This window comes from Tenrec ecaudatus, chromosome 7 (assembly GCF_050624435.1).
Source record: "Tenrec ecaudatus isolate mTenEca1 chromosome 7, mTenEca1.hap1, whole genome shotgun sequence".
In the NCBI taxonomy this organism is placed as follows: domain Eukaryota; kingdom Metazoa; phylum Chordata; class Mammalia; order Afrosoricida; family Tenrecidae; genus Tenrec; species Tenrec ecaudatus.
In genome coordinates this window covers 108,547,488-108,564,969 of record NC_134536.1, presented here as the reverse complement: position 1 = coordinate 108,564,969, position 17,482 = coordinate 108,547,488, and the positions used below count along the sequence as shown (strand labels likewise).

Genomic DNA, 17,482 nt, shown 5'->3' with positions numbered 1-17,482 from the left:
ATATCAGTTTTTCACTAGCTTCTGACTTTATATGATTGCAGTAAACTGTGTCTGAGACAAGTCAAAGCCTGTCTTCATATGATAGCTAGACCAGAAAGCATAGGGATGAGAAATGATGTGCTCATATTGTGGTTTTGACAAAGAATACTGAATATATTTGGATTTCTAGAACTCAACTAATTTCACTACCCTCTAGTCCAGTGGTTCTCAACCTTCCTAATGCCGTGACCCTTTAATACAGTTCCTCATGTTGTGGTGACTGCTCAACCATCAAATTATTTTCGTTGCTACTTCATAACTGTAATTTTGTTATTGTTATGAATTGGTGACCTCTGTGAAAGGGTCTTTCGACCCCCAAAGGGGTGGCAACCCACAAACTGAGAACCGCTGCTTTACAGAAATAGAAATACTCAACTCTCTCCTGCAGAGCTACTGATGGCATTGAAGGGCTGACCTTGGCATTAGCAGGCCAGCACATAGGACTGGGAAATCTTTCATTTTGTTATACCTACGGTCACTATGAGTTGGAAATTAAGAACAAATTATGTTCAAATGTACAATGATTCATAGATAAATAAATTTAAGGGTAAAAAAATCAGCATAGTATCCTATTATCTAAGAAATTATACCAAATTAAATGTAAAATAGTATTGATTATAATATAAATTGCTATAGAAAACAGATTGATTTTCCCCTCTAGTCTGAGAATCACAGAGATTTTTGTAGTTTTGTTTTCAATGATAATTATTTAATTACATACATTACTCGGTTATTTTTAATAAAATATCAGAATATTTTATCCACAAAATAAAGTAATATTATCATGTCAGCTTTTCATTTAAAGTATCTAATTTAATCCCTTTATGTAAAATTTCCCTTAGCCTTTTAAAAATCAGAGGTGCAATGCAAAACTCAAGTGGTAGGAGATATTTTGTTTAGGTATACTATGCTTCAAACTGTTACTACTTCCATATAAATCTTAAATTATATACTAGTCAGTGTCATGTAGGTACCATATATTAGGCCTTCATGTACATTCTCATTTATTAAATAAACATAACCCAGCCCCACCCCCAAAATAAAAAACACAGGAATACATTTTTAAACACTACCCAACATGATATAATTTTCAAACATTTTGAGAGAAAACATGATAAACACTGGATTCTTTATTTTATATTCCTGAAATATGAACTCAGAAAGTTAGACAACTACCAAAAGGAAATTGCATTTCGAAATTAAGCATAAGAACATTAGATTAATAAAGGCGGTAGTTTTTGGGTTTGAGTTGTAAAAATCAACTGATAATGGATGGTATTTAAAAGAAAAGCTCTTCTTTTTGGTTACTCAATACTGATTGTATCTAATATGTCTGTCCTAAATCTTCTATACATAGAACCAATGAGCAATGAATGTATTCAGTAAACATGTCTCTATGTTCTACAAATATGCCTCAAAGCTCAAAATTAAAAATCCAAATTATAGATAATGCTACGGGATCAGAATTGTATGAGGAAAATTATGTGTATTTAAAATATTTTTACATTTAATTGATAATTTAAAGGATACTTAATTTTTTCATGAACAATTGCTGAAACAAAAAGTGCAATATTTTGAAAACAAGTGCCAAGGTTTTATCAGAATTTGATGGAACTATAACAGTGTCTTCTTATTTTGAAATCATATGTGACATATTCTGGTATAATATACCTTAAGTTTATGCTTATTTTATAATTTTCAATCCTCTGCCTTTCCTTGAGGCAGACCTTTTTGGACCAGGATTGTCCGTTGCTTGTGTGGCAATTAAAGCTGGTAATCCCCCATGATGAGGTCTAACTCAATGCAACAATATCCATACGGAGGTCTGCTTCCCTTATATGTGAACTTGTAGAAAGTTTGCTTCCTTTTAGCCCACTCTGGATCCTCCATCTAGCTCATTAACATTCAGTCCTTGGACTTGAGTCAGTGGCCTGACATACTGCCTGTTGGTACTGGGAGTGTTCAGCTGACTGCCAACTTCCTTGCTTACCTTGGACTCCTTCATCTCTGCAGCCACAAGCCCTTTCTCTTGCTACTGATTTGGGATTCATGAGCTCCTCAGTTACTCCAGTCAGGAGGCGCCTCCCATTCAATAACTGAACAAGAGACTTGGAAGTTACCAGAACTCGGAACTTGCCCACTTCTACAACTGTGTGAGCCATTTTCTTGATATAAACGTCTATCTCTACATACAAATATATAAGCGTCATTGCTTTAGCTTCTTCAGAAGGCCCAGTGGAATATACTTTCCACTGAAAAACAAATAGCTTCTCCCAGCTGTCAACTCCATGAGCGTGATTTCGTTTATTTGACTGCTTTGTCCTCTACTCAAGGGGTTTCGTCAGGTTGAGAACATCTCTGTAGCACACAATGCATCGTAAAGGGAAAGGCCAGTTACAGAGACACAGACCCTGCATGGGACGGATTGACAGAGTGGCTACAACAGCGTGAGAGTCGTATAAGACCAAAGATAATTTCTTTCTGTTGCTTATAAGGTCGCTAAGGTTCATAAGAAGAGCCTTAATAGCAGCAAATACCACTGAATAGATGCTGTATCACTGGTATTTCAAATCCCAGCAGGGTCAGCCAAAGTGAACAGCCTAACAACTACAGACTAAAAAATAATTAGTAATAAATGTCACAGAATTGATTGCATTGACGCAGTAAGCTAACAAGTGCTACATGTTTTATGTCGTTGCTGTTATTGTTATTATCCAGTTGGTTCTGATTCTACTGACCCTATGAACACAGAATGAAATATTACCCAGTCCTGTGCCATCGTCACGGTTGTTCTTGTGTTTGAACCGGTTGCTACAGTCATTGGGTTGACCCATCTCATCGAGGCTCTTCCTCTCTGTCGATACCCATCTACTTTACCAAGCATGCTGTCCTTCTCCAGGGGCTGGTCTCTCCTGACCACATGTCCAAAGTACATGAGATGAAATGTAGCTGTCCTTGCTTCTAAGGGGAATTCCAGTTTTACTTCTCCCAAGATAGACTTATTGGTTGTTTTCTCAGTCTACCACTTTTTTGGGTCACTTTGTCATACTATTGAAGCTTGTGATCCCAGAAGCTATGTCACTGGTATTTCAAATACAAGCAGGGTCATCCAATGCGAGCAGGTTTCAGCAGAGTTTCTATACTAGGAACAGATTACAAAGAAGTCACGGACTGTCTACTTTTGAGGAATTAGCCATGGAAAACCTTATCAGCTGCATCAAAACATTCTCACACACCGAAAGCCTCATAAATAGAAGGAAAACATTGTCAGAGATAGAGCAGAAGAGGACCTCGGGTTGGAAGGCACTCAAATATGAATGAGGAAGAGCTGCCATCTCAAAGGAGAGTCTCCCATAAAGACTTAGACGAAGGCAAAAGGATACACAGTTCTCAAGACAAAGCCTCCAGGGACGTCATTGGTGGGCCCAACTTCAAATGAGAAGAAACTCCTGCAAGTATTGATTAATAATCAGAACTTGGAATGTAGGAAGTATGAACCTAGGAAAATTAGAAGTTGTTAAAACTGAAATGGAACACATAAAGATTAATATGCCAGGCATTATTGAGGTGAAATGACCTGCAGGGACCACTTTTAATGAGAATATCATTCATACAGTTTACTATGTCGGGAATGGCGTAATATTCATGATCAAAAAGGACATTTCAAGACCAATCTTGAGGCACAACGCTGTCCGTTTGTTATATAGTTCTTATCATAGCCAGTGAAAATCTTCATTTCATTAATACAAGGGGCTTCAAAGAGTGTGTGGAAAAATGGAATTAAAAGATGATGGAATTGTTTGTGAAGTCATCTCTTGATATCTCCAAAGAACAAATATTCTCAAAGGATAAAAGAGAATGCAATGTCATCCAAGAAGAAGATAGGATCAGGCGATGTAAAGTCTGTTCCCTTGCCAACCTGTGTCTGCAGTGGAGCCTTGTGTCTGAAATAACAGTTATGTCATGATGCCAGTTATATGCTTTAGAAAACAGAATAATATTATGTGAAAAATATCCTTGATCACAAGGTCTGAGCTCAAGAAGGTCTTGCCATCAAAAGAATGTTCCAGAATAATATCATCAAACAGATAACAAATATATTCAATGCAGAAATACACAAAAGGAAATTGCTTTTTTATATAAAGTTACCCCATCGACTTCTTATATTGATATGACAAGGGCATATTTAATTTAATTTATTCTATTGGATTGTCTTTAAAGTTGTTTTTTAGCATGATGAAATTTAATGCATTATGAGTTTTGTAAGAAATGAAAATGTATAAGTTATATATAAATGTATTTCTTAAATCAGGAAATAGTACATATTCAAACATTTTATAAAAATGTTTCAGGGTCTTTATGATACTATAGTGATTGATTTGTTAAAAATAAACCTGGTCATTATGAAATCTGGTGTCAAAATTTGAAAATTAAAAAAAAACTAGCATATAAAAATAAAATATCATGTATTTTAAAATATGCATGCTTATGATAAGACTTTAGCATTTCTAGTGTATATTTTCTTATCTAGTTTCAAAAACTGCATTATCATTGTGTTATCAATCAGAAAAGCAACATAATAAATGATCTGAAAGAAAAATGCAAATCATTTGGTAAATTCAACTTTCTAGATTTTAATTTTCGAGTTTGTGTGCTAAATGAAAGTTAGAGCCATATGTTGAGAAATGTTTCTGTATCTAAAAAAATAATTTTATGGCTCTTCCCCATAAAACACATTTCAAAGTCCCAAGATGGAGTAATTAGAGAGAGAGATTTCTGCATGGAATTCTACAAATTATCACACCTGTTTTGCTAAACAAAGAATGAAAATATGCAGACTTCAACAAAATTCAAGAACTCATTAAGACTTACATTTAACAAGCAGAAATTTCTTAATATAAGAAAAGTGTCACTCATTTTCAGTTAGCTATAAAGTGATTTTCAAACCAATGAAACAAACCAAAAGTGGAAAATTAGCACAATCATATACGCAGTACCATGTATGGAACATCTGTCTGTAATGATAGCCAATTCAACATTCCACAGGTGGAGACAATGCTATCTTCAGTATTACAAGAATATACTTGGCTATTTCCCTTTTAAAAACTAAAAGGCAACATGTAATTTTCATAGTTGCTATAAAAATTGAACATAATCTTAGAAAAAGATCATCAGACTTTTGTAATATTTACACGGCCATTAGAAGCAATAACATACATTTCATTTTTTTTACAAATCATTTTATTGGGGGCCAAAACAACTCTTATCACAATCCATACATCCGTTCATTGTGTCAAGCACATTTGTACATTTGTTGCCATCGTCATTTTCAAAACATTTTCTTTCTACTTGAGCCCTTGGTATCAGCTCCTCATATTTTCCCCTCCCTCCTCCTTCCCTACATCATAAACCGTTGATAATTTAAAAATTATTATTATTATTTCATGTGTTGCACTGCCAGATATGTCCCTTTACCACCTTGCCTTTTGTCCATTCCCCTGGGAGGGGGTAATAGAGAGGTCATTGTGACCAGTTACCCCTCTCTCCTCTCATCTTTCCCTTACCTTCCTGGTATGGCTACTCTCAATTTTGGTCCCAAGAAGTTTATCTGTCTGTATTCCCGGTGTTTCCAGCTCTTATCTGTACCCATATACATACATGCTCTGGTCTACTCAGCTTTGTAAGGTAGAATTAGGGTTATGATAGTGGTGGGGGGGAGTGGTGGGGGGAGGAAGCATTAAAGAACCAGAAGAAAGCAGTATGTTTCATCGGTCCTATATTGCACCCTGATTGGCCCGTCTTCTCTCCATGACCCTTCTGTAAGGGATGTCCAATTGCTTACAGATTGGCTTTGGGCTTCTACTCCACACTACCCCCTCATTGACATTATGATTTTTTTAGTCTGGGGCTTTGATGCCGGACACATGATCCCATTGACACCTAGTGATCACATAGGCTTATGTGCTTCTTCCATGTGGGCCTTGTTGCTTCTCAGCTAGATGGCCACTTGTTTATCTTCAAGCCTTTGACCCCTTTTTCAATATTTTCCAAGTGTTCTAAATAAACATACAACAAAGTGTTGTTTTATTTTTTCTTTCCTCCTATATACTGATACAAAAGTATACAAAATATTCAACTATAACCTCATAAGCTCATCTGGAACAAAACTTCTGCTTAATGTTTAACATACATATTTCAGAAAAGAATCTTAAAACTGTGAGATTTCCTTAGAATTAAATCAAGAACAGCCAAACTATGTTTGCATTCTTTAGTATCCAGCATTTATGTAATACCTTATGTGTGCTTTAAAACGGGACTATAAGTTCTACAAGATCATCTACCTCATTGTTAAGGAGTTTATAAATCAGTGGAAGGAAGAAATTAAGCATATTTAATAATGTAAGGGAGAGTCAATTTAAAAAATTAAATTAAATACAAGCAACAGCAGGGGAATGTGAATCTTTATGGCTGCTCTAACAAAAACAGACAAACTATCTGATTAAAGCAGAGTGTCACTTTGGGGAAATTGGGAAAACTAATTTTATGATAGGAGGTACAAGTACAGACACTTGGATTCTACATAAAAATTAGGTATGGCTTTATTAGCAAAATTAAATAAATATTTTTAAAAGGAGTTATGCCCCCCCCCCCAATAACAAGTTAAAGAGAGAGAACATTTAGCCAATGACTTCAATATATCTGTCATTTTACCAAGTGTTTTACTTGGCCATTTCTTTTAATCCTCATGGAAACAAGAACAACATGATGTGGGTCATTGTTAATGCTCACACTTTTAGAGAGCAGGAACGTAAATTCTAAGAATTTACCTACCATGCTTCAGGTCAGCTCTCCAGGGAGCATAGAAATAGGTTTGGAACAGTTTCCCACATGCAAGGCCAGTGCTATGAACCCCACCTATGCTGTGGTTCTATAGCATTCATGTCATGTAGCAAGTAAGGAGAAAGTACTAATATAGGAAACAATGTGTGATTTATTTTCCTCATATGATTTAGAAATGAACTGAAGATGAGATGGATGAAGATATTTATATAAGCATTATAAAGTCCCATAAACAAACAAGTGAATGCTTTATATATAAAGTGTGGCATATTTAACCTTCTACTGATAATTTCTTTGTATATATATTTCAAATATAACTTTTGATACACAATTGTATTGATTTGTATCTTATAATTCCTTGTGATGGTCTTTGGTTGGAAAAAACAAGGAAAGACGAGTACTACATACATGATTCAAGTGTGTTATTCTATAAAACACTTAAAAGGCATTAATCAACAATGGTAAACACTGTTTACAACATAAATTAAGAATTCAATTTGGTTTGGGTTAATGGCTAAAATATATACAACAGTTTTGTGGCAATATTTTCCATGTCATTTTATATTTATATTTTTTAGATATATTTCTCTACTATTATGAGAATGTTAAATATATATAGAATCAAAACTTCATATATCAGCAAGCTCGAGAAAGTCCATAATTCACAAACCCATTTTTGTCTTCTGAGAATATCTCATTTTTATCATTTTAAAATTTTTAGTTATCCTTTTGCCTAGGTGATAGGGCTGAGACAATGGAATGTTTCACTCTGTGAACTACTTCCACAAAGCTATAAATATGTATTAAATAACTAGCACTTATGCATATGTATATCAATATTACAAACCAACCAAACACGCTGACAGCGAGTAGATTCTGACTCTCAGTGACCCTGTCAGACAGAGGTGAACTGCCTCATCAAGGTTTCGAGAGTAAAACCTTTGTGGAAACAGATTGCTGCCTCTTTTCCCATGGACTGACTGGTGGATATGACTGACCTTCTGGCTAGCATATAAACACTTTAGCTACTGTGTAAAGCACAATAAAAATTGAGATTACCATTAAGGTCAACTAAATCTAAAATATAAACAATCGGGCAAGGTTTCAATTGTATTGTACAAGGTTTGAAGGGGTAAATATTGATTACCTCTTAAATTATCAAAGCTAATCTTTTCATTTAAATTAACTATATTGTAGATGTTAGAGACTATTGAGTCAATTCTGACTCTTAATCACCACATGTATGCAAACCAGAGCAATTGGTCCTGATTTGAACAGATCATTATCACTCCTGTATCAGTCCGTCTCTTTGAGTGCCTTACTCTTTTTTGCTGCCCCTCAACTTTATCCACCATGATGTCCTTCTCCAGGGAATGGTCCCTCCCAATAATACGTTCAAAGTACGTAGATATACTTTCCAACCTCTCTTCTAAGGAACACTCAGGCTGTCATTATTTCAACATAGATTTGTTTGTTCCTATAAAATTTTTTGGAACATTAAATGTTCTTTACCAACTATAATTCAGTCATCAATTCTTCCTAGAGTTTCCATGTATATTTTTCAGTACTATTTAATAAATAAAAGTTAATTTCTCAATATGTTCTGAAATATAATTTTTTTAAGAACTTGAGCAAAGGCGATGCTCACATTTGATTTATATCAATTGAAAATGATTCTAAGGTTAAACACTAAGGGCATGCAACAGAGCAGCAAGGGGAGCAAAGTGATGAAGTCCTGGGAAATACCAAAAATGGGCTTTGGGGCCAGAGCGTGGCACACCATCACACTCGACCAGAAAACATTCCTAACGGTCAACAAATTGACCTGAAACTACTTAGAGGTTTTTCTTTTTTTGTTGTTGTTGCTGATCTATTTAAGTTTGTTTTCTTTTGTTGTTTTGTTTTCTCTATCTGTTTTTTGTGCTTATTATTGTCTCTGCATGTCTACCTAGATAAGATAGGTGGGATAAACAATCAGAAGAGAAAACAGTACTGACAGTTCTGAGGACATGGGAGAGAGGGAGGCGGGGGAAAGAAAGGGGAGAGCAACCAACAAGTGATAAAATTTATGGAGAGGAGGGTATAGGATACCTGGTGGGGCTTGATCGAGGTCAATGTAGGCGAGAGGAATTACTGAAACCTAAATGAAGGCTGAACATGATAGAGGGACAAGAGGAAAATAAAATGAAATAGAGGAAAGAACTAAAAGCAAAGGACATTTATAGAGGTCTAAATCCAGGCATGTACATATGTAAACATATTTATATATAATAATAGGGAAATATATATATATATATATATATATATATATATATATATATATATATATATATATATAGTATTCAGGTAGCAGATGGATATTGGATCTCTACTCAAGTATCCCCTCAACGCAAGAACACTTTGTTCTCAATACCTGGTGTGTCCTGATGCTCAGCTTCCCAACATAATCACTGAAGACAAAATGTGTGCAGAAGGAAATGTGGTGAAGAAAGCAGACTGTAGCTGACTATCAAAAGATAAAGCATCTGGCATCTTAAAGCTTGAAGATAAACAAGCAGCCATCTAGCTAAGAAGGAACAAAGTCCACATGGAAGAAGCACACCAGCCTGGGTGATCACAAGGTGTCAATGGGATCAGGTATCAGGCATCAAAAACTCAGAACAAAAATTCCTATCAATGTGAATGAGAGGGAGTACAGAGTAAAGCCCATCTGTAGACAGTTGGACATCCCCTTACAGAAGGATCATGAGGAAGAGTCAATCCAGTCAGGGTGCAGTGTAGTACTGAGGAAACACACAACTTTCCTCTAATTTTTAATGATCTCCCCCACCCCACTATCATGACCCCAATTCTACCTTACAAATCTGGATAGACCAGAGGATGTACACTGGTACTGAAAAGAACTGGAAACACAGGGAATCCAGGACAGGTAAACTCTTCAGGACTACTAATGAGACTAGCAATGCCAGTAGGGAAAGGGGAGGGTGGAGGTAGAATGGGGGAACTTATCACAATTGTCTTCATATAACCCCATGGGAGATGGGCAACAGAAAAGTGGGTGAAGGGAGATGGTGGTCAGTGTAAGACATGAACAAAAAATAACGATTTATAAATTATCAAGGTTTCATGAGGGAGAGACTATGGGGGAAGGTAGGAAAAAAATGAGGAGCTGATACCAAGGGCTCAAAAATGCTTTGAAAATTATGATGGTAACAAATGTGCTCGACATAATGCATGTATGTATTGATTGTGATAAGAACTGTATGAGGCTCCAATAAAATGATTAAAACATTAAAATTTAAGAAAATTATTTTAAATTGGTTAAAATATATTGTTTTCATTTTCATAGAGTAATTTTAAGACTTGTTTATAGACTTAGTTTTTTATTTTGTAGATGAATATACCTCTACAAAATAATTGGTCATTATGAACAACATATAAGAACTGCCAAATATTGTTGCACACAGTTTAATTTATGAATATGTAAAAAAAATTCAGGGAAAAGTTACTGAAGGCCAGTAACTTGTGTGGCCTGCTTCCCTGGTACCTGTCAGTGCTTTGCCATATTCTTGCCAACCTTCGATCCATCTGACCCTACACTCACATTTGTGATCTCTCAGATTCCTGCTTCACTTTCCTGCTCCATCAGACTTCATCTATGAGACCATCAAAGGGGCTTGTAGCTCCATCTGACCCACAGACTTGAGTTGACCTGGGCTAGGCTGTTACCTTGATATAAATTTCAATCTTGATATAAAGTTCCTTTTAGACATTTTTGAGTGTCACTTGTTTTGGTTCTTTAGAAAACTCAATGTGAGATAGAAATCAACACATAAACAACTGTCAATTTACTTTTTGTACATCAAGAATTTCCTTTTAGTTAGATCCCAAATCAGAAATCATGTTAGCAGCAGTCAAGGAATCCAAAGATTAATTGCATTGGGTACGTTGGCTGAAAATGGCTTCTTTAACGTAGTTAAGAACAAAACTGTCACCTTGAAGAAGACTAACATTTCCCTGACTCAAGCCATGGGGATTTTAGTACCTCATAGGCATGTGAAATCTGGCTAATGAATAAGGAAGATCAAAGAAGAACTGCTGAATTTGATGTATGGTGTTTGCAAAAATATGTTCACAATATGTGGGACTACCAGAGGAATGAAAAGCAACAACTGTGTTGCAACGTGTAAAGCCAGAAAGATCATTTGATCATTGGAAGTTAGGATGGTGAGACTTTGTCCCATACATTTTGAATAAGTTATCAGGTGAGGCAGTCTCAGGAGGAGGACAGCATTCTTAGGGAGGGTCAGAGGACAATGGAAGACCCACAGCAGAATGTACTGACACTGTGGCTGCAACAATAATCTCAACTTAATTACAATTGCCAGGCTTTTATAGGACTTGGAGAAGTTGGATTCTGTTTTATACTGGGTTGTCAAGAATCTGAGCCAACTGTAAGTCACCTACAGCCACCAACAACATATGAAGAGAAACATGAAATAGAAATGAAAGAAATTATCATTTCTTTGACTTAAATGAATAAGTGTGTTTCACAAAATCATCTTGATCTGCTCATCAACTTGTCATTAACAAGTGGTTTTCCTAAATCACAATCAGCAGTAAATCCGATGTGTACAGCTCTTCCAAGGAGTCCTGGGTGTCACTAAAGAATCGATATTGGGTTGTTAATCACCACAAAGCACTCTGAGGATAAATATGATTCTTTTTACTCTCATAAAGATTCATAGTCTCGTAAAATCTCTATAGGGTGGCTATGAAACAGACCCAACAAGATGGCAGTGGATTTTAGTGTATGGTTCTTCTGCAAATGATACCCTCTGTTTATCACAAGTTAAGTTATATTATTAATATTCATTAGGATAATTGTCAATAGTGACATGATGTAGGAACAGATGAAATATTTACCATCAACTTTTGTAAAATAAATCTAATTTTAAAAAATTAAAAATAGAAATTCTTTTGAACTGATTACATTAAAATTATGGAATAGTAAACATCAGGATAGATTAAAATTTATAAATGGTTGCAGGTTAATCCTATGGGTAGACTAACCTCTTATAAAGAGGAAGATACTAAGTGATTTAGGTTTGTAGACCATAGGATTTGCACCACAATGATTCACTCTATTATTGTAGCACGTTCTCTAATGCAAATTCATTTACAAGCATACACACACTGTTGTTTGTAATTTGACACTTTGTCAGATTCAGCTTGTTATTATCATTTGCTAACACCTGTTTAATACCATAAAATACAAATGAGACAAATATATAGTAAGACTGCTTAGACAATTCTCTTTCAACTCTGAAAAACAATTGTTAGCCTCTATATAACATAGATGTAATTTATAACTTTCCATAGCTCCAGTGAAGCACCTTATTGGTAGTTTAGTAGATTTGTCATGGCAAGGAAGTATTATGTGATGCTTGTCCGCCAATCAACTGAGACAAAAGCTGCCCGAAGTTTCTTGTGTCTTCAAATTCCTGCAATGTGCCCTTGAATGAGAGATTATTGTCTTTGAATCCAGAAGGAGGGAAAAGTAGGTCATCACTTCTTAACTTGCCATCCTTATGTTCAAGTTACAACTGTATTCACTAAAAATATAACACACACAGCCATAGACCATGCAATGATATAGTTAAAAGTAAGAGATGGAGGTGTAGGTATCAATTGAATTTCTGTTTATTTTAATTAAATTATGAACAGTAATGTCTAGTTGGAAAAATCCAAGAGAAATCATGATTTGATCATCGGAGAGAATTGGTTTAGCGTTAAATCTAGTTTGTGAGCACAAACTGCTGCTGATTTAGGAATACTACAATATTGGGAATATTAAATGGTCTAGAAACTATATTGAAATTTGATGGATTTAAGTGCATGTTGCATCATTCTGATATGTGAAAGAACCGACTGTGATACAGAAAACATTATATTCAAAATCTTGTAAAACCTGTTTACCGACCATTTGCTGTCATCTAGTCAATTCTGATTTACAGCTTCCATCCATCTACTGATGTATCTGTCAGTCTGGAGTCCCTGTGGTGTACAGATGGCTAATGCACTGAGCTGATGAACAAGAGATATCCAGAAACCTTGGAAGAAAGGTCTAGCAGTGTTCTTCTGAAAATGATCCACCGAAAACCGACGGAGCACAGCTCTGTTGTGACTCCAGGGGGTCCTCTAGATGCAGATCTGACTCCAAATCAACAGATGATGCCTAGTTATCTTTTCAACCCATCTACTGCATATGTACTCTATGTTTTATACTCTCTCGCTGCCATCGAGTCAATTCTAACTGATAGCAAACTTGTAGGACAGAGCAGAACTCCCTCTCTGGGTTTAAGACTGTAAGTATTCATAGGATTAGAAAGCCTCATCTTTCTCCTTTGGAGCATCTGGTGGTTTTGAACTTTTAATTAACAATTCAACCCACTATAACACCAGGTCTCCTATATTTTATACTAGTTATTTTACAAATCCTCTGAAAAAAGTGAACGGTAATCCTTTATCTCATTATAATAAATTCTGCATATGAATATTTTAATATAATACTGGATTCATAAATTATTTGCAATAACAATGTTATGATGAAATTTTATAATACCAACTCCTTGCAATCCAATGTGTATTATATATGTTAGAGTCTATATCCAATTGATATTTTTCTTGAATTTCATAACACACAGAGAATTTTGGAACTACTGCTTTATATGGTGCTATGACTCTGGTCAAGGCCAATGGAGGGCCAGATCTCATTTTCTCTGGCTTCCTTGTTGCAGCAAGACAGGGACAGACATGCTTCCAACCTCCATTCTTCTCTCTATATTCTGACACCAACCTTTCCTCCAACACCACTCTACATCTATGCGAGGTTCAATCAATCCCTGCAGCGGTCACACAGGCATCACAGACAATCTGCACAATTAGGAGGGTTTTAGGGAAATCAATAGGTTCTCATGAGTCAGGATCATCAAACACACAGTGAAGATACAGTTATTGGTCTCCTCAGTCTGTGCCAAGTCTTTCTCTCTGGTTCCCAGTCTCTCAACCACATGATCTCTTGGCCTTTGCCTCCATGGGCCAGGAAGGGAGCCTCTTTGTCCTATGGTCCCACAGTTCTGTAGTCCACAGTTCAGTAGTCTAGAGCCAGAAGAGAAATATCCTCCTTCTGAGAAATTGTGTAAGTTCTCAGAGTAACTTCACAGAATCTCCTGCCACAGTCTCTGATGTATCTGGTTTCAGTGGCCTCTACCACTTCTGACAGAGCTCTCTGACATGCATTTTCAAGGTCTTCTTGCAGGTTTGTTACCTGATGCTCCTCCAAAGATTGCTCATCTTTATAGCCTTTATGAGGGAGGTGGATTTCAAACACTGACAAACCCCCTCTATTAGTGTTACACATACCAATTATTTGGTGGGTGTTATAGCCTCTTGGATAGAAAAGCCATATTAAGAAATTTCACACCATCACCAGGCTTATGGTGCCCAAACCAGTTATAATAACCTCCCTCAAACACAAAACTGAATAATTTGGTCTCCTAATTTGATCTCCTTTTTGACCTATTTAAAATTGTGACAGTTTTTAATATTTTCTGCTTTCTTTTCTATTGAGATTTTAATTTTTCATTCTTGGCTTGCTTTTGCTTTTGTTCTTCTTCTTATTTTTGCCTTGTATAATTTTCTGAATATGAAACCCAGGATAGGTAAATGCAGTTAGGTATATCTATGGAGATAGCAACTGGATTAATAATGTCTAGGGGTGTGGAACAGTAGGCTGGTAGGATATGAGGAGCTAACAACAATAAATATGAGAAAGAATAAAATGTTTTAAAATTGATTTTCATGATGATTGAACACCTTTTAAATATATGATATAATTATTGAATTGTGTGACATGGAATTATATTCCAATGAAGCTATTGAAAAATTTCAAATGTAACAGTAAATGTGGGGATGGTACAGGATTGGGCCATGTCTTTTTTTTGTGCATGGGTTTGCTATGAGAATCAAAAAAAGAAAAACAATTCTAGAGTTTTTAGTCATCTGAAAATATTAATAGATACAAATAAGAATAATTAGCTATGCGGTAGAACTATAATCTCTGACACTGTAGAAGTAAAATTAAGAATGAAAGTTCTAAAATAAAAGTGTGTGAAAATAAATTATTTATGGTAATTCCAAATGTGTACATATTAAACAAGATTATGTATCAATTTTACAGTGATTCCCTCAAATTGTATCACTTCATAGGGTATTGCTTAACAAAATAAGTGTTAAAATACGTATTTTTTAAACAGTTCTCACCTAGATTTTTGCATTAAAATCCTTAAATAAAAATTCTCACTCTATGGCCATTTTGTGACACTTATTTTTAAAACTTCTCAAATATAGTTTAGATGGAACAATTTTTAATTTTTGTCTATGCACAGCTATAAAAGCAAATTTAATTTAATTTTGAGATTGAGGAATGTTTATTTATAAGACAACTGAGATCTCTGCATCCACGAAGAACGCTTTAAAGGAGTTAATACCATGGCCTTTGGCGCATGAACAATTATCAGAGTGTGATCACCTCTGATCTCATTCAGACAAGTAATGAGATGTCTAATCTGATCAGTGGAAAATACTGTAATGATTTTGGTTATTATTTTAAAACAAGGAATAGGCAGAATATTTTTCACAGGTTATATTGCTTCATCATTTATTTCTGCATTTGAGCAACTTCCATCTGTGGGTAGAATTTATAGAGAATGGTATTTTGTCTATGGAAAAAAGCTGGCAGGCACTAAATAAGAAATAGCTTTCTTTTAAAAATTTGGAATTTACTCTAATTTTGATAGTCAATTCTGAGAAAGTTAGAAAATTAATCTTAGTCAATTCAACACCAGTGCTAATCTCCTGCCATGATAATTGAGTTGGTCCTTGTTCATATGAGTGTAATTTTAAAATTACTGTGAGTAGTTAGTCATTCTACTTTGGCTGTTAGTCACACTATGAAAAGTTAACTACAAGGTTTAGCATTCACAAAATTGTAATTTATAACAATGGGAAAAAAAACCTGTAACACAAATTAATCCAACTTATGTAGTGATAGATATACTTTAAAAAAGGCACCGAGTTATTGCTGCACAGGACAGATTTCATTGAATTTACATTGTATTATTATTATTTTTTTTTAATATTTCCAAGCATCAAGCTTTTTCTCTTGATTCTCTGGCCATTATAAGTATTGATGGTGAACTACAGTTCCAACCATAGGATAACCCACATTAACATAATGCTAAAAATTAAAAGTTCTGAATTCAATTACGTATAGGAATTATCTTTGCTACCTCACTTTATCTTGTAAGCCATTGAGGCTTTTCATGCATGTTCTTATTAGTCTCCCATTGTGATAGATATATTGGTTGATTGACAAAAATAAGAATGTCGATTCACCACAGCAATGTAAATTATCTCGTGTTGAAATATAGAACTAGAATCTCATATACAATAGATATGTAACAGTAGAAATTGTTGATGATTATAATATCTAACACTGTTAGTGAGATTTTGCATTGTTTATGTTATGGAATGAGAGACCAAAATGATTTCCAGGGCTGAATGCTCAATTATCTGCCTGTCTGCCTGTTTTTCTTTTTTCCTTTTTTATAGGACAGTTTGATGTCATTTTTGATTATTAAATAAATCAGATACTATTTATTTTGTGTAATGATTTATCAGAAAAGAAATGCATGGCATAATTGATATCACCTCCATTTCATCTATCTAGGAAATGGCTGCTATTGAATTAGGATTTGAGTTATTTAAATCCAAAGATATTTATCTTAAAACAATATGCTATTGTTTCTCTGATTCATTTATTTTTTAAAAATTTAGACACTTTATTGTGAATTGCATGAGGGTTTACAGAGTAGAACATTCATTTTGCAGTCAGCAATTTATACACATTTAGTTTCAACTGACCCATTACAATCCCCTCAATCTAACATCACTTATCCCACATCACCCCTGTTTCCTGTTTCCATTCCTTCACTCCTAGCCCCTGAACTTTATCCTGAGGTACATGCTACAATTTGGTCTTAAATGACTGATTATTATAATACAGGCGTGAATTCAGTTCCAGGCCTGAAGAGAGACTGAAACCAGTTTGCACCACTCCCCCCACCTCACCCCAGTTTCTAGCTAACCTGAGTCTCATCCCAGGATCTTGAGCTTTGTTGCACATATTTCTCCCAGTCTATCTAGCACCTGCTAATAAGTCTCTTTTTTCAGAGCAATTGCTATGGGTAGCTGGGAACCATTTGTTCTTCTGGTCTCAGGGTGGAGCCGACTGGTGTTTGTGTGGTCCATTAGCCCATTGGACTTTGTTCTCTTTGTCTTTAGATTGCTGTCACTCTTCTTTCCTCTGGACAGAGAGGGGCACCTCAGCTGGCTGCTTTCAAGCTTCAAAGGCCCAAGTCTCTACTCACTAAAGCAGGATGTAGAATATTGTTTTTTCTGTGAATCTACCTAAGCATCCACTCACAGACCACAGCTATGCCAGGACTGCACATATAACAGTATTAGTCTTGGTGGCCTT

At 35.3% G+C, this 17,482-nt stretch overlaps 1 protein-coding gene across 1 annotated transcript in view; it reads right to left on the bottom strand.

Moving 5' to 3' along the window:
• Nucleotides 1-1,203: 1,203 nt before the first annotated feature.
• EYS (eyes shut homolog) overlaps nucleotides 1,204-17,482 on the bottom strand; it is a 29,046-nt gene continuing 12,767 nt past the window's right edge. The window contains 2 exon segments of the mRNA XM_075553760.1: nucleotides 1,204-1,211; nucleotides 2,030-2,224. Coding sequence (XP_075409875.1) covers nucleotides 1,204-1,211; nucleotides 2,030-2,224 — 203 coding nt within the window.